The 24,282-nt window shown below is 30.8% G+C and overlaps 3 protein-coding genes across 5 annotated transcripts; 1 reads left to right on the top strand and 2 right to left on the bottom strand.

Moving 5' to 3' along the window:
• Positions 1–9,507: 9,507 nt before the first annotated feature.
• On the bottom strand, positions 9,508–10,863 carry LOC113869789. Its single transcript, XM_027506261.1, has 3 exons — positions 10,554–10,863; positions 10,205–10,337; positions 9,508–10,114 (listed from the first exon to the last, which is right to left on the bottom strand). The coding sequence occupies exons 1-3, from the start codon at positions 10,712–10,714 to the stop codon at positions 10,058–10,060; spliced, it is 351 nt and encodes a 116-aa protein (XP_027362062.1). The 5' UTR covers positions 10,715–10,863; the 3' UTR covers positions 9,508–10,057.
• A 717-nt stretch (positions 10,864–11,580) lies between these two features.
• LOC113869387 (uncharacterized protein At5g41620-like) lies at positions 11,581–15,257 on the bottom strand. Its single transcript, XM_027505688.1, has 3 exons — positions 14,606–15,257; positions 13,896–14,021; positions 11,581–13,353 (listed from the first exon to the last, which is right to left on the bottom strand). The coding sequence occupies exons 1-3, from the start codon at positions 14,918–14,920 to the stop codon at positions 11,833–11,835; spliced, it is 1,962 nt and encodes a 653-aa protein (XP_027361489.1). The 5' UTR covers positions 14,921–15,257; the 3' UTR covers positions 11,581–11,832.
• A 2,693-nt stretch (positions 15,258–17,950) lies between these two features.
• Positions 17,951–22,812, top strand: LOC113868952 (cation/H(+) antiporter 18-like). Of its 3 annotated transcripts, XM_027504976.1 has the most exons (6): positions 17,951–18,058; positions 18,128–18,212; positions 18,399–18,551; positions 18,976–19,222; positions 20,221–21,225; positions 21,327–22,812. In XM_027504976.1, exons 4-6 carry the CDS (start codon positions 19,022–19,024, stop codon positions 22,527–22,529), a joined length of 2,409 nt encoding a protein of 802 aa, XP_027360777.1. In that variant the 5' UTR covers positions 17,951–18,058; positions 18,128–18,212; positions 18,399–18,551; positions 18,976–19,021; the 3' UTR covers positions 22,530–22,812. The 3 variants fall into 3 exon arrangements, with proteins under 3 accessions (XP_027360777.1, XP_027360776.1, XP_027360778.1); XM_027504975.1 differs by lacking the exon at positions 18,399–18,551 and having other exon boundaries at positions 17,988–18,058; XM_027504977.1 differs by lacking the exons at positions 18,128–18,212; positions 18,399–18,551 and having other exon boundaries at positions 18,008–18,058.
• Positions 22,813–24,282: the final 1,470 nt, after the last annotated feature.

The raw sequence follows: 24,282 nt of genomic DNA on the forward strand, positions 1-24,282 counted from the left end.
ATTAATTAAATTTTAAGACTACTTTAATAATAAATAAATACAATTTATTATTAATATTTATATAATAATTTTTAATAAAAATTTTATCATTAATTCTTCAATTAATATTTTGAAGACACAAGATTAAAAAATAATATTCAACGCGTATATTTATGTAAGAAGGGGAAATATTTAACCTAAATATAATGTTATTAGCCAAATCATATATTATTGGAATTTAATTTTTTGATATTGTATTAATTATTAGATATTTATTTATCAAACATATTTCATATTTAAAATATTTATAATAAAAATAAAATTTAATCAATATTAAATAGCTCTAATTTTAGAGGATTTTAATATAAAATATTTTTAAAAAATAAAGAAAATATAAATAACATCAATGTTATAAATATAATTAAATTTAGACTCATGCAACAATGTATCTGTATATAATTTGTATTATTATGATACTAATTATTTGAAACTTATCAAATATAGCATTAGTTATGATGACATTATTTAAACTACTATTGCATGTTTTAAGGTTTGTTATTAACGACGTAAAGGTAAAAAAAATAACTTTTGTACATTTCTGATATATTAAGTATTTTTTACCTTAACAGAAAAATTACTTTTACTAAACTCCTTTTTTAACGAAGAAAGAGTTATGTCAGTTTTGCTCTTGTTCGTGCTTCTCTTAGAGCAGACTTTGGTTTGTACCTGGAGGGGAGATTTTCTCTCTTACAGCAGACATTTTTGTTTAGTATAATATTATGATGTTGGCTTAAAAAAATGGAGAACATGGGATGAAACATGCAAGCTATTTAATAATATTATTACAATTTTACCCTTTAGCTTTTTTGAGCTAGAGAAATCTATTTTCTTCTCAAACACAGCACCTGCTGGTAGGCTAGATATGAACTATGGTTTGTGCCTTTGAATAATTTTCGTTGTACTAAGCACGGGTTTTGTGCCACATATCAAACAAATGAATCTTTAACTAAATAGAAAATCTTACAAAAGCAAATAGAAAAGGGTAGGGATTCAGAATTGAAGCACAGGGACATGACATGAGTGAGGCATTGATATGGGACTCACCACCCACATTGGCAGCAGACATGAGAAGGAAAAGCGATTGGATGGATGGACAGGTCAGCCAAAAAGGAAAAAAGCTGTGATTGGACAAATTGAAATGAAATGGCGACAATAACTTGGAATTGCAAATGGCAACAGTCATCAGAATATATAAAGCTATGCATCCCTCCTCCTCCTTTGGTTAGCACTCTTTATTGGGTTTATATTATTATGTTGCAACATGAAAAATAGCAATAACATTACTTTTATTTAGATTGATAATCAATTGTGACTTGATCTGTTGGCACAGCAAGGGAAACACGATTGTATATGATATATATTACAATTAATATGAGTTTACATTTGTAATAAATAATTTTATTTTATTTTTACAAAAATCAAACAAGAACTTAGATGTTGACTGATTAATTCAACTAAAAAGTTAAGACTACCAGCAGTGCATATGGCATACGATTTATCTTAATATTATTTATTTTATTTTATTTTTACATGTAGTTTATATATAATTATCTGTTTTATAAGCGTTTGAGTACCCATTTGGCAAGCTAGCTGAATTAATTTCTCATATTGCGTCTCAAGTGTTAATATAAAATCTGTAGTTAAAATTAAGTTAAATATGCATTTTAATTATATTTAATAGTTTAAAATTAAAGAGCCAGAATTGATCAAATCAGGTTTAAATTAATCCATCTGATTAAGTGGACGGTTCTTTGCAAGAGATGTCGTAAAAAAGACTTGGCTGTGTTTTAAACATGAGAATAATTAAAAAATAAAGTGAAGAAAAAGAAGTCAATTTTCTCTATCATTATCTAGATGAAGATAAAATAAAAAAAGAAAACAATATTTTTTTCCTCCCTTATTCAGTTTGAAACTTGCATAACATTAAAATATTTTTACATTATTATTTTATATTATTTGATCAAAGAATAAAAAATATATAATTATATAAAATGAAACATGTATCTTTTTATTCTCACATTTTTAAATCATAAAAAATAACAAGTTTTATGAAAAAGTGTGAACTACTATAGACTTTTTTTGTCTTTTTCTTTTTCGAAGAGACGTGAAAGTTTTTATGAAATGTGGTATATATATATATATATATATATATATATATATATAACCAATCTGATAATTGAAAAACGATTATTCTCTCTCTCAATTTTCTTATCATTATTTGTGTCTACATTTGAAAAATATGGCAAAGGGGTATATAAGAATTTTTTAAAATGTTGTGTCCACGTTTTTGAGAAAAAATAAAATTAAATTATACATTTAATTCTTTAATGCTCTTATAAAATAATTTTTATATTTAATAAAATTATATTTTAATTCTTATATAAAAATTATATTTGAAGTTAATGATATTATAATTACTGTAACTAAAATATAACAATTCTTAATTCTTAAACATAGAAACTAATTTGTAAATAAATATTAATTATAAAAATTAAATATATAATTTAACAAAAAAAATTAATGAATTTGTTTTAAAAAAATAAAAAATAAGTTATTAAATAAAAGATTTATAAATTTTAAAAATGTTTGAAATTTATATATTTAAGTTAAACATTATTAATAGTTTAAAATTATATATTTACTAAAAAAATTATTGATTTAGTAAATACATAAATTAATAAAAATAATTTGTAAATAGCTAATAAAATACTAAAAATAATTTACATAAGACTCTAAAACTTATGTTCTAGTTTTTATATTTAAAAAAAATTACATATTAATTCCTATGTTTAAAACATATGATAATTTAGTTTTTATACAAATATTTTACTATGATTTAGTTTCTCCTATTATTAATATTATTATAACATCAAAGATAAAAAAGATAAAAATTAAATTATAATTTTTTTAAATATAAAAAATTAATTTATAAATGTGTGTGAAATATATGAATTAAATATATACTTTAATTAAAATAAAAATTTAAATAATATTAATATTATTTAAATATTTATGAACAATGCTTCAAAGAATTTTTTGCCAAGGGCTCACCCTATATAATGTCCCACAAGATTTGAATGTTCCATTTAACTTTTCAATTTTATAGTTAGATGGCAGACATAGAAAGGCTATAATTGGCACTAGGTTTATACCCAGCTAAAGAATTGTCTTTCACTTGGTAAACCCTATATAGATTAGCTTTTACATTGGAATCTCTAGCGTTTCATTTGTCTTGTCATTCATTTTTTAATTAATAAGATGAAAATATATACTCTAGTACATACGGAAGAATGCATAATGCCTTCTAGTTTAAAGCCAAATAAACGATAAATATTCGCAATAGAAAAGTTAGGCAGCAGAAAATAAATGCTTAACTTAAGTATATCTCCACCACCAGCTAAAGCCCACAGCATAACATATTTTATTAATATAATCAACCCAAGTTAAGTTAAAATTTTCTTCTATTTAAAATTAAGAAGCATGGCATGGCATGCATCCGGATCACTGGTTATGTATTCCTTTCTTTTCTGTTTTTGCTGAGCACTTCCCATCTTTTATTTCCTTTTTTTTTTATGCATATTATATGTTAATTTTAAGTGTTAATATAAACATTTACATCATTTAATATTTTTTATAAAATAAAAAATTAATTAATTTAATGATTGTTTGAAAGTTATTGTTAACCGTGTTAATTTTATAAAATTTTATACAAAATTAAAATAATAGTTACATAATCTCATTCTTGCTTTAATATATAACATTTTTTTAAATATAAATAAATAATAAATTTAGATAAAGTAGTCTTGTATTGTATAAAAATTATTAAATAATATAAGGATATAAATTTAACTCTGAATGTCAGATTAATGCTCGGGCAAGGAGAATATGAATAACTTCCTTTCCATTAATAAAGAGGTAAAAAAAAAAAGTTATTTTGATCCCTGATTCATATTCAAAGAAGCAATTTATTTATTTTAATAATTATAAAAAAAAAAAAAAAACATAAAACCGAGTGCTTCTACATGTTCCTCTTATTGTGAGCTTATAAAAGGCCCTTTGTTCCCTCAATGCTTCTGTGAGCAGCTTGGTCGAATAAGATAAAGGTTCTCATGTGATATGGTCTGGTTCATTGTCTTCAAGTGCATTACTATGTAAGAACATTTTTTCAATATATGGATTATGGATTGTGCTTGGTGAATCTGAAACAGATGTATTTGAGTGGCATGCCCACATGATAAAGATGATGAGCATTTCATGCATGTTGATGTTGGATTAATGAGGTAAGAGAGCTTTCTTCGGTCCACTCATGGGTGGTAAAGGATTTAATTAGCTGCCGACTCATTCATCCAAATGCTGAGTGGGAATGGAAGACATATATACTCAGTAAATGAGTGAATGATGCGGGAGACAAATTGAATCTTATGCTTCCTGTACTTGGACTGAAGGGAGCTCCCTTTTTCTCCTTTTATTCATCTTGTTCCTTCTTTTCACATTTGCTTTTACATTCTCCTGCTTGTTATTAGTTATTAATACGTTTAAGTATTTATACTTATCTTAAAATGCTATTAATTATAAATTCTCTACTAGATTTACCTTTATATATTTACTAATGTGTTTTCAAATATACACCACCTGCACCTCATTTTAATCATTTGCTTCTAATCTCTATAACGACAAGGCATATTAACCTAGAACTGTACTTTATACAATAGGTTTGATTCAACTTACCTGTGCTTACAAGTTGAGTCTTTTAAATATTTTATACCACTAGCAATAAATGAAATTTAATGTAACAATATTATTTATTAGTTTTATATTTAAACTGTTATAATTTTCTAAATGAATTTTATTCCTTATAGTCCTGTTAGTTTACATTTACAGGAATTGTGAAACGCATTTGTTGAAGAAGTATTTAGCAGTTCGAAGTTCGAAATAGTAAAGCAAAACGAAAATTAGTAAATTATATTAGATTAAGTTCCTAAAGAAAAGTTCTCATCAACAAGTACCTCATCTGATGGTTAACATGTCAGAAATGATATTTGAACAATAGATATTCATATATTTTACAAATTAGAGAGATATAAGAGAAAAAAAAGTGATAAAATGTGTGATATGATTAAAAAAATTGTTATTAAATTTCATTGTAAAAACAATATAATTTTTCTGCTTTCCAAGTGGAATAAGGTTCAGCTGCTAGTTGCAGCGATATTCCCAGAAATGCATGACAAGGAGAGTTTGGACAAGATAACAGGCAGCGCGTGACCCACGCTCTATTCGACAAGAAGCTCCCATACTTGAGTGCAAGATATAACGATGATCAACGAAACATATACTGCTGCTGTTGTTTTTTTCTTTTCCTTAATGTTTTATTTTGATGTTTGTAGCTTCGATATTATTATGTAAAGCGTTCAACTTGAAAGAAGAATGGAGAAGAAAGAGGCTGCCAGCACTCTCGGAATCGGTTAATTACTGGGAAAAGTTCGTTGCACTCTCCGACTCAAATCAACTGTCGTTGAAGAATGTTCAAGCAAAAGAAAATTGGTCGAAGTGTTACAGAACTCATGCTTCCTTAGTTTCAAATAAAAGAAATGAAAAATAAAAGAAAAAAAATTGGATGATAAATGTATTTCTTTTGGTTAAAAGAAGAATACAAAAATAGAGTTATAAAAACATTTTTTTTTAATTTTCTTACTTTTCATCCGTCCTAAACAGAGAGTTAGAGAGAAGTAATAAATGATGTAACATAATTTAAAATATTGATTATAATTCTTAAAATTATATTAAAATAAAAAAGTTAATTTGTAAATAAAAGTATAAATAATAATTATAAATAATATTTTTATTAAAATTTATAATGTTTAATAGTAAGTTAATACGAATTCAGTCTTATGTAAAGTCACAAAATTTAAATTTAGAGTTCATATATATATATATATATATATATATATATATATTTATATATATTTTAAATTAGATCTTCAGAGTTGCAAAACTTTTCAAAGTAATATCTCATACTTTTTTACATTTAATTTTTTAATTTGGTCTCTCTCATGTTTGTAAAAAAATATATATTATGGACTATTCTAAAAAAGCTATATAATTGAAAATTAGATTAATTTTTTTTATAATATGAACTAAATTGAAAACACATAACACATATAAGGATTCATATATATTTTGATAAATAAAATATATAACTGTTATACTAGTGAAGAAAAAATTGCTCGTATAAGAATTAAATTTTTAAAAATGACTTAAAAATCATATTAAAAATATATAAAATGTAAAAGGATTAAATATATATTTTAACTTAAATATGATTAGTGTATTTACTTTATTATAAATATTTTTTTATTGTGTGCAAAATTATTTCACCATAATATATCATTTTTAAAAATAAAATTCAAAAATTTTTTATCTTCAAAAATAAATTTTACACGTTACTAAATCCTTTAATTCTGAAAGAGAAAATTAAAGTTTTCTCTCAACTTAATTTCCTTACTAAAAGGAGTGAGTTGGGAGTTCGACTCTGATACACAATCTGGAACAAGGCCAATCCCACCATGGAAGGGAAGGTATTGGGTATTGGGTGCCTGTGTCCTCCATTTTCACCTCCATAAATTCACAACACTCAATTGCTAAATTTGGATAAATACAACTACAGTTAGGAGTAGTAGTCTCTCTGCCACTTGTACAGAATCTGACAGCACTTTTTACATGCTATGATTATATTGAGCATTGCTCTATCTTTAACAAACACAAGAATTAAAGTTGTTTGTCATTAATTGCCAATCAGTAATTATTATTAGTAATATACACACAAGCTACATGGTGTTCGAGATTTGACAACGGAATTTTGCATTGCGTTTCTGTGCAAATACACTTAATTTAGGTAAAGTTTGATTTCCCTTTATTCTCCTGGGCCTAGATGTTTCCAACCCATCTGGAATAGTATCAAGAATTAAAGTGGATTTATTTGTTATATCATAGTCCATTATAATCTGAAGATATGGAAATAAATAAATCATCAGAGCCTACATGCGAATCTGTGTGCTCATCCTATATACTATGCAAACAATATGTCAGGAGCTAGTCAATACAAGTGTGGCTCTTGCTGTTTTCCCCTATAGGAATTAAGTTACAAACTGAGGAAGGGAAATTGCATGTTTATATAACGTAATGCTAAAAGGAGTTTATCTGAATTGATGTGACAATAATAATATTATCATTGTTTTCTTCTCTTTACTAGTGGAGAACATATGGAAACGATACATAATATATGATCTCCTTATTTGGTATTTAATTGCTAAACTTTCGCTTTAATTTTAATGAATGGCATTGGTTATCTTGCAAATTGAATCAATCAAGATGCTTCCATCAAGGAATGATCCATATGCAACTACTTATTTTAAAAAAGAAAAATAGCATTCTATTCAATTCGGATTTATCACAAACGTAATATATATCATGTTGTTCGGTCCTTCTTGGTCAAGTTTTTATTTGATAAAGATGGAGAAATAAGAAAAGAACAGACCGTCTGGACCATGTTTCAATGAGGGTATGAAACGTGCTTAAAGCTCGTTTCCACAAGTCACTGTTGGAGTGTTTGCTTGAAAGAAAAGATGGGGAGAAAATGTAAAATTTCCCCAAAGGGAAGACAAAAAAGTTAGAGGAAAATGATTTAGACCCCTTTATTTATTTTCTTTTCTCTCTAAACTTTTGAATTGAACAGTAGAGAATTTTTATTAAGACCTCTTTCCCTTGTCTTCTTCTATTCATTTCTTAGTGGAAGTAAATGTAACTGCAAGATAATATATTTTGTGCAATTATTTCTGATCCACTTCTACCAGGAAGCAGATTTTTGCATTTATTCCGAATGAGGCAGAAAGTTTCAATGCGGATACTGCAGATGACTGCTAAAATGGTGTTACTCTCGACGAATCTATTGCCATTGAAGAGTAGAATGTTGCCCTAGTTCTCCACAGGTTAGTTTATCATTCAATATTCATTCATATCTTGTCATGACTTCATTGTAATCCGAATGCAGTGGCTTTCACTTTACACGTGGACTTAAAATATAATTAGGAAGCTATTTAATTAAAGTAATCGTGGCATGTGGACTGTTTTCTTGGTAGCTTATACATATGCTGTAATAAAAGTTCCTCATTCACAAAAAATCTCATTAGACGACAAGAATTTTAATTCATTCATCCATACATATATGCCAAATTAGTTCTATCAAGAAATAAGATACTTTAGTGAAGGGGCTTGTGTAACAACTTTGACACATTAATATCCTTTAAAAATTTAGCAAGAACGTGATTAAAAGGTGTATCTAAATTAAATAATATCAGTGATTTTGTTGTATCTTATGTAATGGGTTATAATACTCTTTGTATTCTGTTTAATAAAACTTCTTGTTGCTGATAAAAATAATAATAATATTAGTCTCACATTTTACATTGGATCGTATGCGGCAATATGAAAAATTGAATTTGATCCGAAACCAAACGAGCTTTAGTTGTTGTTCAAACCAAGAAGTCGCATGCAAGAATGTCAGCAACATTACATATTGAACTTTTGCTTTCTCGTCTTTACAAGCAAATGGCAAATTAATGTTCTCATTTACAGAATTAGGATTCTCAGTAATGAACAATTAACTGCAAGAGATACCATTATCAACCATAGTAATATATAGGTAAAAACCGGAATTTCAAACGTTATAATACTTGCACAGTAATATTCTTTGCATATCTCCAAAAAAATTACCACCTTGGCATCTTCCTTCCTGCCTTTTCTTTCTCCGTCTTTCTTTTTTCCTTATGCCATGAGTAGCTCAATTTCTGGGATCGAAGACCAAAAAGAATTATTGGTGAGACAATTAAGAACTTAAAGGCTAATAATTTTGTCGATAAATATGATTTATGTTAGAATATTATGGCTCCATTTGATCCATGTAACCGATCTACTCAATGGGAGAATACTTAATTGCGTTTCTTTTTTTCCTTTACCATCAAAGGCTTTCCATGTGTCCTCACAATGTCCGTGATTCTTCCCCCTTTTCCAATCTGGAGCCACATTTAGGACGTGGCTTTATATATACATACTTAGAAATATGTTAAAGAATTTGAAAACAGAATTTTAATATACAAATTATAACTAATAATATTGAAGTAAACGTAAATTTATAATAATTTAATCGTGAATTCAAAGACACTCGCAAATACTGATCCTTCATACACATATATCTTCACCTAAATATTCATGCAATTGATACAAAAATCATGTTTTGCAGCAGTTAAGGCCATACTGCATCTTCATATATCACATGACATGAAATATTTACATATGAATCTATTCGCTTGCAGAGAAATTAGATGACAAATTACAGCAGACGCCAAATCTTGTATTAGCACACGAGAAATATACCCATCGATTTTGGAAATCAAGTACTTCAATTGTTGAGTAATTGCATGGGCGAAGGCTACAATGGTATAATTGAACATGTCAAATTTCAGTGTTTGACCCAAACAAAACAATCCTGGTATAAAAGAGGCACGCGACAAAAATTCAACGGGGAGGAAAGAGAAGCTGTTCTTAAAGGAAACAGAAAATCAAAAGGTGATTTTCTGTCAATACTAGGAGATACGGATGGCGCAAAAAAGCCCATCTACAAGACAGGTAATTTGGTGATATCCAAATAGCTTTTCAACCTTCCAATCATTTTGCTGTTCTCAGGTCTTTTACTGCACACGCTACATACGGCTGTTATAGCACTTAGAAGAAATCAATTATTGCAGGAATCCATAATAAAAAAAAAAAAAGATAAAGAAAAATAGTTGATTAACACCTCTTGTAAATTGAAGGGTGTTAAATACTGTATAGTATCTAAAAACCAAAGCTGTTAAAAAATACAAAAGGCATATCACATGTTTATCCCATCTTGCCCCAAGAACAGAACGGGCTAAAACAGTGAGCATTGATAAGAGAAGATACTGTTGGAACCAAATCTGCAATCTTAGGCAGGTTCATAGAGGCCTAACACATGCCCATCAATACATCGCATAGCTGCAACCTGATCACAAGTAAATCACATCAGACCTTATCTCTTCACTCCTCCTCAGTATAAAGTATCAAAGGTGTGAATGAATCACATTGACACTACCTTTCCATGGACCTCATATTTAATGGGTCCATCTAGTTCAGCTCCTAGTGCCATTAATTTACTCACTGTACTGTTCATGTCAGTCACCGTGAATGACAGAAGCGAGGAGTATCCTTTCTGCATTACTTCCTCACTGTCAAATTGCAATTCAAACTGAATCATATTTTCACAAACGTTTCTTTTAAAATATAAATATTTTGGGAGAAAATTTAAAAAATAAAATAAAATTGAATGTCACATAAGTAAAATCTATTAAAAATCGTCCTAATTCCAGGGAGGCACTAATGAGTACAATATGGAATGGACAAATTATCGAACAGATAGAGGGCGTTAGAATAGAGAAAGGTACTGGGGAGAATGCATGAGAGCGAGCTTGAGAGAACCAGATTGAAGTTCAGCCCAGCGAAGAGTGCAGACATTGATACTGAAATCCAAGCCTTCGGAGTAGAAGCGAGCAGCTTTTGGAACGTCCCTATGTAGTTGCAATATCCACCTCAACGACGCTGCCATCAGTGACGCGCTTTGCGTTTCACACTTCTTCGCCCACACACGTGCGTTGCATTTGATCTCACCCACTTCGGGGGGCCCTATTTGGATTCACCCAAAACTCCTACAAGTTGTCTACAGAGGTTTTCTCATGATATATGAGAAATTCACAATTAGCTTTCAAATTTTCTCTATTATTATTCTTATAGATATTTAATATATTTATCATATTTCCCGTTATGTCTCAAATAATACTATAATGTGTATTTAATTTGAATCTAACTAAGAGTACATTTCTCCGAGATTATTACAGTTCTGAGCCAATCGCTTATTTCGAAATCCCCCACAAAAAAATAGCATAGTTAATTGCTCCTCCAAGATATTTAAATGCTCATTCACATTATCACTCGCTCTTTTGCAAGTTATTCATATTCATGTTGTTATATCAACTCAACCACAATTTTGACTACATGTATAAAAAGATTTTTATATTTGACTTTGAAGTAAGTAGTCTCAAATTGTTAGCACAGAAAAAAAAAACGGAAGAAAAGAAAAACACTCAACTACGGTGATGTCTAAGCCCCATATACAGTTATGGTGGTTATATCCCTCTGAGGATTGTAATTCTCCTTGTTTTGTGTAAATGTTGTTGGACTGTTTATAAATGAATAATCTTTTTATTTTTGACAAAAAAAGAAGTGCTACCAGAAAATAAATTTCGTCTTATGGAAGCCGAAAAAGTAATAAGAATTGGGAGAAAGAACAATGGACAGTGTTTTATGCGCGGAAAAGAGTATAAAATCAATTTGCATTGTCAACCAAACAGACCCTAATCTGTGGCTGTATTTTTTAAGTAACGTATCACAATGTTAGACAGAAACAAGAGATGAACGAACAAATTATCCAAAATTGTATATTTGTTTCACTTCTCAAAAGTTGATCAACATCTACAGTAGTATAGAGAATAAACCCCAAAGGAGAAATATGTTACAGATACAAAGTAAAAATTATGAACAAAGCAAAAATTCCACGTGAAAGGAAGAGACAAGAGAGGCGAGTGCGGGACCGAAATGAACACCCATCAACAAGGTGGAAATTCCCCCCACCCTTATTACCATCAACATCTTCATCCTAAACAACCTCTAAAAGGACCCCTTCAAGGCTTTTAAACGAGATCGCTGCCCCTTGGACCTAGCTTCCAGAAGCTTTGCTTTCAAAGTGTTATTCTCCTTCGATCCTGAAGGCACTTTGGAAGCCTCTGATATGTCATCATCTTGGGATGTAAGTCTTGCCATCCACTGTTTCACAGGGCTTGCCTGATTCCTCCATCCAGCATTGCTGCAGGAGGCCTCGCCATAATTATTATCAGCATGTATTTTTACACCTTCTGATGCCAAAAGTTGACCAATGACGAGATTATCCATAATGTGATTTTTATTGGAGCTGTGCAATTCGGTGGGGTTATTTTTTCTTTCAGAACCATCATTTTCATTAACCTCAAAGTGTTCAGATTTTTCAGATATAGTTCCTTCAACTGGTCTAGTATCTGTGGTCTTCCCCTGCTCTGCATCTATTATTGACTGAGACTTCTTGTTTGAATCAGATGACAAGGCCCAAGCCATCTGTTCCTCAAACTTCACTTGCAGGCTAGATGGGCTACGATGTTTTAACCCTTCACGTGGTGTTGGTTTCTTCTTTGTGTGGTTAGTTTTTAATGGCTCTTCAAAATTTTTTTCCACAGGCTCTTCTTCATGCACTTTAGATCCTTTATTGCTTGGCTTGCTCAGCTCAAAACAATTTGAATCACTGCCCACAGAATCATCATCATCATCACCCACCTCTTGCGGTGCGCTGACAGCATCATTCAATGGTACAGATTCCAGGGAATTCCGGCGTTCCCTTATTGCTATATTTTCTGTACTCCTACTATTTAGTTTAGCTTTAAGGAAAGTCTCTATTTCAAGGCTTAGTTTATCGACTATGGACTTCTTATCCACAAAACCATTTTGAGCAGCTTCCAGCCGCATTTGCATACGTTCATCCAGCCATGATTCAGATATGTGGAGAATCAAACGATCATGATCAGCCCTTTGAATCCAGTCCTTATCAGACTTGTGTTTCAGAGCATGCACTTCTTGCTCGTATTCATTTATTCCCCTAGCAAATTCATCACATAGGTCCTCCAACATTTTTCTTCTTGTTCTCTCTTGCTCCAATTCTTTTAGAGCACTAGTCAGAGAGGATTTCACCTCAGAAAGATCCCGAGCTAATTTCCTGTGTATGCTCTCGGATCGTTTTCTTAATTTCCTCTCATCCTCAAGTTCATCCCTCACAGATTGAACAGCCGCATGGAGTCGATCCTGCTCCTTACTCTTCCTAACCAATTTATCCTCTGCAATTTGTTTCATCAGGTCATCAATCTCATGTCGATCTGCCTGTCGGTCTCGAAGCAACTCTTTGACCCTGATACGTGCATGATCTAGCTCTGATTTTAATGCTTTTATCAGTGAAAGGTTAGAGGCGTGCTGTTCTTCCAAGCTCCATATTCTGTTTAGCACTTTTAGAAGTTCTGTAGATGTTTTGAGACTATAATGTGGTTCACCAATCCTTCCCTTAAATTCCAAGGAACTAGAAGGAGTAGCTGCAGGATTATAAGGTGTCATCTGCAACCCAAGAAAGGACAAGCACAAAATGCAATAAATCGTTGAATATTTGTCAAACAATAAACAAACCACTATAGTAGAGTTGGGATAAATATTATCTATCCTTTGTACATAACAGACAAACTTCATGATTTACTACAAATGTCTATTTTTAGTCATCATTCTGAAAAATGATTTTGGCAGCAAACTACAATGCAACTTAGCCATTATTGGTATGTTGTTTCATTATCTTCAATAAAATTAATTACGGACCAAAAATTTCATAGTATGAGGTAAATTGCTTACTGTACCCATGATAAGTTTTGTTTCTCCCATAATACACTATTAGATCATAATTCAGAGAACTCCGAGACCTGATTGATCTTTTACATTATGATTGCAACTAACAGAGATCCACGTTCTATAAGATGCCAAAATCTTACGCCCAAAAAACAAAAGGATGTTTATTAGAAGGTAGTTGCCATGTGCCTTTTATACTAAAGTTCAGTAGGTGTTAGCCAGTAAAAAAGAAAAAGGTGGTGGGGTACAAGGTTGATGCCTACCTCCATGGAACTACAATAACTTGCAGGAGATAAAGGTTGAAGTGCATGGTTATTTCTCTCAATTGCCCGATGATGCTGCATCAGTGATGCTGCAACATGCCTCCTCAAACTGCTCGCGCTAGCTGGCTGATGAAAGAATAGAGAAATATCAATTAAAATAAACATTAGATTTGCCTCTACGGAAAGATTGAAAATGTCGATTAGAGACAGTGCATGAGTTCACATTACCATCTAAACATGTCTCAATCCTCATAGACCCCATACTAAATAAAAATTTTCATTTATAATCACCAAGGTAATTATTACTATTATATCTTCAAGAAAAATAGCAAAATCATAAAATAAAATAAAAAAGAATTTAATCAAACATCGATACAGATTACACAAGATGGAAAAGGGAAAATTCATGGGGACATTGTCCAACCATAGGCATCCTAAACATAAAAAGGGCAAAAGAATCAAGTATATCAAAATTCACCCAAGCTAGATTCTGTGTCCTTGAAAACAGACAACGAGGAAATTCTGGAATAAAGAATAAATTGCTGATGCTGAAGCAACATTTAATAACTAACAAACAACACAGAAGACAAGTCAACCTATAAAAAAAAAATACTATTTCTTACTTAACCTAGAATACACAAATCTCCAAAGCCCTTCATTCCAGCACACTGTGACATAATAATAAATGGAAAGACGATCTAAGAGGGGACCTGATCAGGAGAAGCATCAGCGAAAAAGGCAGAGATGTCTGGCGCCTTGTCCTTGTGAAGGAAGTTGTAATGGCGGCGATGTCTGGAATCAGAAGCGTTATTAACAGAACGATGCATTTGAAAGAGTGGGAGATAGTGGTTGAATTCCCAGAGAGCCGCGGCGAGCTTTCTAGCAGAGACAGTGTGAGTATGAGTATTGTGAAAACTCAAAAGCCAAGAAGGGAGTGGAGTAGAAGGGCCCCTACTTTTCCCTACCAAAACCCCTCTCTTCAACTTTTCTCCCAAATTTTCCTCCTTTTCCGCTTCCCTTTTCATCTCTCTCTAGACTTTCTAAACGTTTATTTATGGCCTCTGCAACCTTTTCCTTCTCTCTCATCAAACCCCTTTTATCTTTTCTTTTATTATATTTTCTTTCCCTTTATGTTGCCTGTTTATGTTTACACGTGGGCGCGTGCGGTGCTATGTCTGGCGTCCAATTTTGTTCAGTGCAGTGTGCGTATGGCATGCCATGATCAGGTGTTGTTTTGTACCATTTCACTGTTTCCTATTCTCATAACATGTGGTTGGTGAATTCTTTCCCTTCCTTGCCTCACCGCCACTGAATCACCGCTCTCCGCCGCATAACCATTCAACAACAAATAATGTTAACCCAAAGTGGGCATTTCAATAGGAACACCTTTTTTTTTTACTTCTTTTCTTGCTAGTGTGTGTTCCAAGAATATTCTTAAAGAAGATAAATAGATAAATAATAAATTGTTTTTTTTTTCTTTAACTAATGTGTTAACAATATTATCTTGAGAAAAGTACTGAGGGTATTATTAGTTGTTGTTTGTCCTTTTCTTTTCGACCTCGATCGTTCTAAGTTTTTGAGATCAATTAAACTCCTGTTTGTTTTGTTGAAAGAAAAACTCATGTTGTCGTTTATACTCGGCACTGTTTTTATAAAATTTAAATTAAGTTTTTATAATAATTCAGTATGATTTTACTATTAATCTAACACCTCTTATGAAAGGGAACGTGGCATGTGTTTCTGTACAATGCCATTGAAACAAGCTAAGTTTAAGATAAGTATGAAAATTAATAAAATTTATTTTCAAAAGTTAAAAATAGTTTATCTTTTTAAGTTCTAAAGAAGTTCAGAGTAACTTGTAAAAAATAGATAATATAAATTATTTCAATTTTTAATTTTTAATTAATTTTTATACTATTTTTCTTTTATTACAAAGATTTGTCTACGTAAATGACTTTTCATTAAAAAAAGTTTCAGATAATGGTTTTTTAGTTATTTTATTTTTAAAGTATATAAGCAAAACTCGTTTAAAAAAAAGGAAAAAAATTATGTTTGATGATGGCCTGTTTCTTTTTTTCTTAGCAACTTTTATTTTTAACAAAATGATAAAATGATTTAAATAATAAAAAATAAGTAAATAATAATATTTGAAAAAAAATATTAATTTTTAATACTTCAAATCGATATTAATAAAATCGTTAAAAAAATTGCGTCAGAGTGGTTTTGGAATTCGTAAAACCAAGTTTTGGTTCTTAGAACAGTCGTGGTTCACCCTTCCTATTCCTGTCATGTGTGGCTGCACGGGTCATGCATGATGACATCTTGGGCCTTATCAAGGCAACGGCTGAAATCAGCCCAACAACAAAAGCCCAATGACCATAATATGAAGCCGAAACGGAGAGGGTACTATTGACCGAAAAAAAGAAAAGGGAAGGGTACTACTGTAGAGGTTTACTCCAAGGTGTATTTCTTGATACGTATTGATTTGAGATGTAAAAGTTGAAGTAATTTTTTAATTAAACATTTATAAATATAAAGAATTTTAAAATTGATCGCTCTTCCAAACTTCAAATAACAAGTTCCACTTGGTGGATACGTGAAGTTAATTAATATTTAGTTGCTTAATTCATTTTTAAAAAGTTTGAAATTCAAAGAAAGAAAGTTTGAAATAGTAAGCGTTGGTTGAAATATTAAATTGCTTTTAAAATAGTAAGCTCTAATCTCAAGGTAACAGAAGATGACTAGTCAAATTGATCCTTTGTGGATTAAATAAATTAACGATTTTATTAATAATTTATATAATTGAGTTTCAATATTTAAATTTTTTATTTTATAAATCTGTACTAATTTTAATTATTTTTTAAATTTAAATATTAAAATTAATATTTTTGCAAATAAATATATTAATTTATATGAAATAATATTTACTTGTATTGTTATTACATATCTCATAATAAATATAAATATAAAAAATTAACAATTAATATATTTAAAAATAATCTTATTTTTTATAATATTTTTATAAACAAAATTTAGGTGTAATATCACATGTACTTTTTAAGTGATATTTTCTAATTGATATTAAAATTTAACTTTAATAATGTACAACAACTTTTATTATGCAAATTAATAAGATAAAATTTAAACTTTTATTGAAGAATAATATAAAAATATTCGTAGTATTATATTTAAATTTTATTTTTATAATTTGTGTACCATTTTACCTATAAAAATTTATACATAGTAATTTTTTACTACAATTATAAAATTTAATGTAATTAAATATATTAATCATATTAAATATTATATTTTTAATAAAAATATTATTTTTAAATTTTTGTTAGTTAAAGTATTTAAAAAATTAAAATAATTATTCTTGTGATTAAATAAGAATATTAATAATACTTTTATAAAAATAATTTTTTTAATCTCAGATTAAGTAATAAAATCTTATCCAAAATAAAAAATAAGTGCAATAATATCATTAAATTATAGTAAATAAATTTTTAATAAAGATATAATGCTGTGATTTATACTTAAATTTAATATAACCGATAAAAAAAAAAGACAAAAAGAGTAAATTGTCCTCAATATTTATTTATATTGCTTAAGCAGCGGTGGAAGGTCCCCATGCGCTGTTTCTGATCTAGGCATTTAATGCTAGGTGATCATAGAGTCACTACTTTTTTGGTTTTTTGAACAATAATGATCACTTTAATTAACAATGTATCGTTTTTTTTTTTAATAATAATTATTCATATCTAAAGATATATTTAATAAATAATAAAAGTTTATTGGATAATTAATTTTATGATGGTACGTAGTTTAAATACATTTTATTATATATATGTATAAATTACATTTTTATATTTTTTAAAAACTACTAATCTCTAGTATAAGACTTTTGTATATATTTGTTTTATTTATTAAAATATAATAATTTTTAATAAATAATATAGTAATAAAAATTGACTTTAATTAAAAATAAATTAAAATTTAGGTCATCATTCGAGAGAGATTATAAAAGTATGGATTTGGCCCGTGAATGAATATTTAATGAGCTGTAGAAGGTCCACCAGTAAAAAGAACGTCTACAAGAGTAAGTACAGACGATCCCTGTTCTGTTTGGTGGTCAACTACTACCCTCTGTTTCGTAGTTGCAGGTAAGTTCTCCATTTTTAAACTACTTTTCCTTTTCCTTTTCTTTTGTCTCTAACGAGTGTCCTTTCTAGGAACCAAACCTTATCATTATGACTGGGACAGCCGAATCAAATTCCTCTTCTTCACTCACCGACCATTAAATTTAACGTTATACAGGTTTTGTCTCTTTTAGTGTTCTTCTTTTCTTAGCTTCCTCTGCTTAACCATTGCTTTTATTCTTTAAAATATTCCGCCTCGTTTACATGCACGTCCATGGTTGCTGATGCTGTGCTGTGCCTCCTTTTTTGTATTTGCCAGTCTCCAGCGCTTGTTATTGTTTACACAATTTTATTATATGATTAGTCAAAGGCTTCAGGTCATGACCGAATTCTAGAAAGAAGAAAGATGCATTTTCCAATTAGTTCGTGTTTGTGCGCGAGTGACGTGTTTTGAGTGTGCGTGCTTGCGTGGGAGATGATTTGGAGTGTTGCTGAGAAGCATGGACACTTATAAATGGTAGCAGTGTCGTAACCGTGTAGAATACCTATTCATGTTAGGATTGCATGACTTGTTGATATTTTTATTTTTTTTTAATTTGGTTTTTTGGATTTTTATACTAATACTGATTGAAATATCACAATGAATTTTGACATTTTTTTATGTCTATAATGAATCTACTCATTTTTAAAACATGAATTCTGTGTTGTGGTTTAAAATTTTTATTCGATGTTAATTTTTGGCTAAATTAATACAATTGTATTATAGCCGTGATTTTCAATTTTGTCGTATTCCTGTGTCTATGTCGTTTTGTATTTGTGTCTAATGTTGTATCTATGCTGGCTAGGTGTGTTGTTGATGAGTTCTTGCGGGTCTTAATTTGAATTTTTGTTTTTTTTTGTTTTTATATCGGAGCTGCATAAGATACATCTTCTCTCTGCAGATATTTTGGTGGATCTACTGTTAGCTGTGGATTTTGTGATGTTAAAATGGCTTCCAATGCTACATCTGGAAATGCTTGCCCGCTGCCAATGAAAGCCACATCAAATGGTGCATTTCAGGGAGATAACCCTCTTGATTTTGCGCTCCCCCTGGCTATTTTACAGATATGTCTTGTTCTTGTAGTCTCAAGGGGATTGGCATATCTTCTAAGACCTTTAAGGCAACCGAGAGTTATTGCAGAGATTGTTGTAAGTTCATTTCTTTTCTTTAAGTATTTGCTCAATCTAATTAAGTTAGATTATATTTTCTTCTTTATAAATAAATATTGGGGGATCTAGTGAGTGATAGCTTGGAATATGACTCTCTAGGGATTGAACCTGACATCATTTGCTTCTTAAACAAATTTGATGCCACTTGATTATGAGGCAATTGGCATATGACGAGCTTTTAGCATTCCATTTCTATGTAATTCTGTGGTCTTCAGTCTTCACCGTGTTTCACTAGTCTAAAATGAGTCTCATATTTTATGTGAAATTTAAGGTGTAACAATTCACAAATCAGGATAGATGTTAGAGAAGTACACATACCAAAATATGTATAGATATAAGCAAAATTAGAATTGCATTGTTTGGACAACCACTCTCTACGCCTGAAGTAATTTAAAAACACTTCATTCATTCATGAAAGGCATGCTTGGTCTGATGGGACCCAAAACAGCAATGAAGGCCTCTGGAATACGAGCCCTACAACACCCACTGTGTGGCGGGTTTACTCTCGTAGGAAGAAAGCTAATAATCAATAATTAGGAAGTATATTATTATTCTGTTCTATTATTATTATTCTGTTATTAGAATGCTGTTTTGAATTTGAATAAATCAGTTAAGATATTTTGTTATTAGATTAGGTTAGTTTCATTGTTCTTTATTTAAATTGTTAGTTTGAAAAATGGAGGAAGGGGTTCTTCGGCTAGACTTAGGAGAGGAGAACAATGTTTTCTGAGAAGAGCGTTGGCTCTGGGGAATTATTGCAATCCTAATTCCTATCATAATCAATAAAATATCCTTTCCTTTTTCTTCAATTACCTGAGCTTAGATTCTGGACCCCAACATGGTCTTTATAAATTTCCTTTAAAAAAAGCACAAGAATTTTGTAACTTCCATTATATGTGAGCATGCACATGAAAAGGGGTTATACCATTTTTTTGTAACTGTATGGTTTTAATATGTGTGAGGCTGCTTATTGACAGGGTGGAATAATACTTGGGCCATCAGCACTTGGGCGGAACAAAAGCTATCTGCAGGCAGTGTTCCCACCCAGGAGTATTACAGTATTAGATACTCTAGCAAACATTGGCCTTATTTTCTTTCTATTCTTAGCAGGCCTGGAGTTAGATCCTAAATCTCTGCGTCAAACTGGAAATCGAGTCCTTGCTATTGCTATGGCTGGAATAGGCCTACCATTTGCACTAGGAATTGGTTCATCACTTGTTCTGCAACAAACAATTGCCAAAGGTGTAGAGAGTAGTACTGCATTCCTTGTGTTTATGGGTGTTGCTCTGTCCATAACTGCATTTCCCGTATTAGCCCGTATTTTGGCTGAGTTGAAACTTCTAACCACAAATGTTGGCAGAATTGCTATGTCAGCTGCAGCAGTTAATGACATAGCTGCCTGGATTCTGCTTGCTCTGGCTGTTGCTTTATCAGGCAATGACCGGTCCCCTCTTGTGTCATTGTGGGTCTTGTTGGCCGCGTGTGGTTTTATCATTTGTTCAATCCTCATGGTTCCTCCAATTTTCAAATGGATGATCCAACGATGCCACGAAGGTGAACCGGTTGAAGAGGTATACATATGTGCTACCTTAGCTGCTGTTCTGGCTGCTGGGTTTGTTACAGATGCTATTGGAATCCATGCCATGTTTGGTGCTTTTGTTGTTGGAATTTTGGTCCCAAAAGATGGACCATTTGCCAGTGCTCTTGTGGAGAAAGTGGAAGATCTTGTGTCTGGTCTATTTCTCCCACTCTTTTTTGTGTCAAGTGGATTGAAGACTAATGTGGCCACCATTAAGGGGCTGCAATCATGGGGCCTTCTGGCTTTTGTTATATTTACCGCTTCATTTGGGAAGATTGTTGGGACTTTTGTTGTTTCTCTTTTCTGTAAAGTGCCTTTTAACGAGGCATTAGTGTTGGGATTCTTGATGAATAGTAAAGGCTTGGTTGAATTGATTGTCCTCAACATTGGCAGAGATAGGAAGGTATTTGAATTTTCATGCTCTCACTATTCTCTATAATCAGTTTAACAAGGTTCATTTTGTTATCTATTAGCATGATGGATACTTAATATATGCATGTGCAGGTTTTGAATGATCAGACCTTTGCCATTATGGTTCTTATGGCTCTCTTTACTACCTTCATCACCACTCCACTTGTGGTTGCTGTGTATAAGCCTGCAAGAAAGGGAAGAATAGCTGATTACAAATATAGAACAATTGGAAGGAAAAATCCAAATAGCCAACTGAGGATTCTTGCCTGCTTCCATGGTGCAAGAAATATTCCATCATTGATAAATTTGATTGAGGCTTCAAGAGGAATCCAGAAGCGTGATGCACTTTGTGTGTATGCAATGCACCTTAAAGAACTCTCTGAGAGGTCCTCATCCATATTAATGGTACACAAGGCAAGAAAAAATGGTTTGCCATTCTGGAATAAAGGTCATCATGCAGATTCAAATCATGTGATTGTGGCATTTGAGGCTTACAGGCAACTAAGCCAAGTGTCTATCCGGCCAATGATGGCAATCTCATCTATGACTAGCATACATGAAGACATTTGTGCAACTGCTGAGAGGAAGAGGGCTGCACTGGTTATTCTTCCATTTCATAAACATCAAAGATTGGATGGTTCACTAGATATTACTCGAAATGATTATCGATGGGTTAACAAAAGGGTACTTCAGCATGCACCATGCTCAGTTGGACTTTTTGTTGATCGTGGTCTTGGTGGTACGTCCCATGTCTCTGCAAGTAATGTTTCTTATTGTGTTACAGTTCTTTTCTTTGGTGGTGGTGATGATCATGAAGCCCTTGCTTATGGAGCTCGTATGGCAGAGCACCCTGGCATAAAATTAGTGGTTATTCGCTTTGTAGTGGAACCAGTGAATGAAGGAGAGATTGTAAGAGTTGATGTGGGTGACTCCACTAGCACGAAATTAATCCCAGATGATGAGGAGTTCTTTACTGAATTCAAGTTGAAAATAGCCAATGATGACTCCATCACCTATGAAGAGAGAATCGTAAAAAATGCTGCAGAAACAGTTGCTACTATTCGTGAGTTTAATAGCTGCAATCTGTTTCTTGTGGGTTTAAGGCCAGCTGGTGAAGTTGCATGTGCTCTGAAGAGAAGTGAATGCTCTGAACTAGGACCTGTTGGTGGTTTGTTGGCATCACAAGATTGCCCCACAATAGCATCCGTTTTGGTGATGCAACAATATCACAATGGCGCGCCAATAAACTTTACCTCACATGTAGAGGAACACTTATCTGATAGGGACTCTACTTAAACAACTTTCCTCTAATTTTGTTCGGGAAGGCACGCCATGTTTGTGCTTTGCTGAACTCCGTGCTGCTTTACTTTATAGTTTACTGTTCAGTTTCAATTTTATTGGATTTGGAATTGGTATAGAATTATTTTATGTTAGGACTTTTGAGTTGCACAAAGAATTATGGCATAAGATTATAATTCTAAGTTCAATTCCAATTTTATGATTTACATGTAAATCTAGAATTTAAAAATAAATATATCTTTATATGTTAAATATAAGTCATTATTGAACTGAAATATTTTTAAGAGTTATTTTCCTCTTCGTCTTTATTTTGCTACATGAAGTGTGTAGTTAAGGTATACAAGCTTATTTGACCAAAATAGATAGTAGATGAGTTTATCTTACCAAGTTATACAATTTTTTGACCTGCTACTTTGAGTTATAGCTTCTTTTTTTTTTCCTTTTATTCTTATTACTTTAATAAAAATTCTCTTTTATTTTCTATTAATTCAATGAAACCCCTTTTAATTCATTGTGGGATAATATGATAAAATATAATTCAAAGTATATTGAATATTTATTTTAAGTAGTAATTTTTTTTTGTTTATTACACAAGTATTATTAAATTAAAAATAAAAAATATTTTTATATAAATAATTAAAAATAATTTTTAAAAAGTACTCAATGTTAAAAAAATAGAAATTAAAAAAAAACTTCTTAAAAGTGCTTCTATTTGAAGAAGTTCTTAAAAATATTTTTATTGAAGAATTAGTAATCATAAATTATATATAAAAGTTTATTATTATGTTATTATTACTATTTCTTAAATTTCTCCTTGACGCTAAGAAGAAATCTTACTTGTAGTTGGTGATGCATTCAGTTTTAACTTATCATATTGTATAAAAGAAATATTAACTTGCATTTGGTAATGGAGCAGACATGTGACCACGAACATCCGAGTAGTGGTTAAACACCTATATGTCCACTAAATTGATTGCTGTGTTGTCAAGTAGGAGTACACTGTTTTCCTGTTCCTTCTCATAGTAACACCAGCTGCCGAACACTTTCAAACACTACACATTTCTTTACACACTCTTGACTTTTTTTTTTCTCAAAAACTATATTCAATTAACAGTGATATGCGCTTTTTTTATATAATTTTTAATAAATTTTAACTAATAATTTAAAATAAATTGCTACCAATCTTTTTTTTTTTGGTGTGAATGATTTTCTTATATTTCGAATTTGAATTTCTAGAGCATAAAATTAATTAAATATTGGGTAATTCTTAAATGCAGATAAAACTTTCAATGTTTAAATGTAGAAAAATATTATTTTATTCTTTAAAAAATAACTATGGTATTATTTAACATAAAAGTAAACATAATATAAGAATTATTGATTAAATTATTGTGAGATTAAAAAATTTCAATAGAAAATTTAATATTTCTTAAAAGAAAAATAATTATTTTGTAAAAATAGTTTACAAAAAAGCTTATGAACTCGGCCTCTCTTGCCCTACCGTCAGCTGGTTTTTCATCTAGTGGAAATTTCGACTACGAATTTACATTCTTCTCCTTCACGATTGCTGTATAATTTACCAAATCATTGATATTTTTGTCGGATATTGATCACAAAAACATACTGGAGAGGACAAGAGGTGACTGATCTGAACGTAGGAGTTTAGAAGATTGGATTCGGATCCTCTCATTTTTTAACGAAAAAATGTGTCTCATTTGCAATGACTTAAATGAATTATATAGAAAAAAAT

The sequence above is a fragment of the Abrus precatorius genome, unplaced genomic scaffold (assembly GCF_003935025.1).
Source record: "Abrus precatorius isolate BTA unplaced genomic scaffold, Abrus_2018 Scaffold6, whole genome shotgun sequence".
In the NCBI taxonomy this organism is placed as follows: Eukaryota; Viridiplantae; Streptophyta; class Magnoliopsida; order Fabales; family Fabaceae; genus Abrus; species Abrus precatorius.

Bases quoted from the DNA above. Each gene is read 5' to 3' on its own strand.
- LOC113869789 (XM_027506261.1), bottom strand. From the start codon at position 10,714: ATGGCAGCGTCGTTGAGGTGGATATTGCAACTACATAGGGACGTTCCA. The intron at 10,338-10,553 runs GTACCTTTCTCT...GCAATTTGACAG, and splicing joins GCTCTCATGCATTCTCCCCA to TGAGGAAGTAATGCAGAAAG. The intron at 10,115-10,204 runs GTAGTGTCAATG...ACTTGTGATCAG, and splicing joins AATATGAGGTCCATGGAAAG to GTTGCAGCTATGCGATGTAT.
- LOC113869387 (XM_027505688.1), bottom strand. From the start codon at position 14,920: ATGAAAAGGGAAGCGGAAAAGGAGGAAAATTTGGGAGAAAAGTTGAAG. The intron at 14,022-14,605 runs GTCCCCTCTTAG...TTCTTTCATCAG, and splicing joins CTGATGCTTCTCCTGATCAG to CCAGCTAGCGCGAGCAGTTT. The intron at 13,354-13,895 runs GTAGGCATCAAC...CTTGGGTTGCAG, and splicing joins GTTATTGTAGTTCCATGGAG to ATGACACCTTATAATCCTGC.
- LOC113868952 (XM_027504976.1), top strand. From the start codon at position 19,022: ATGGCTTCCAATGCTACATCTGGAAATGCTTGCCCGCTGCCAATGAAA. The intron at 19,223-20,220 runs GTAAGTTCATTT...GCTTATTGACAG, and splicing joins GAGTTATTGCAGAGATTGTT to GGTGGAATAATACTTGGGCC. The intron at 21,226-21,326 runs GTATTTGAATTT...ATGCATGTGCAG, and splicing joins ACATTGGCAGAGATAGGAAG to GTTTTGAATGATCAGACCTT.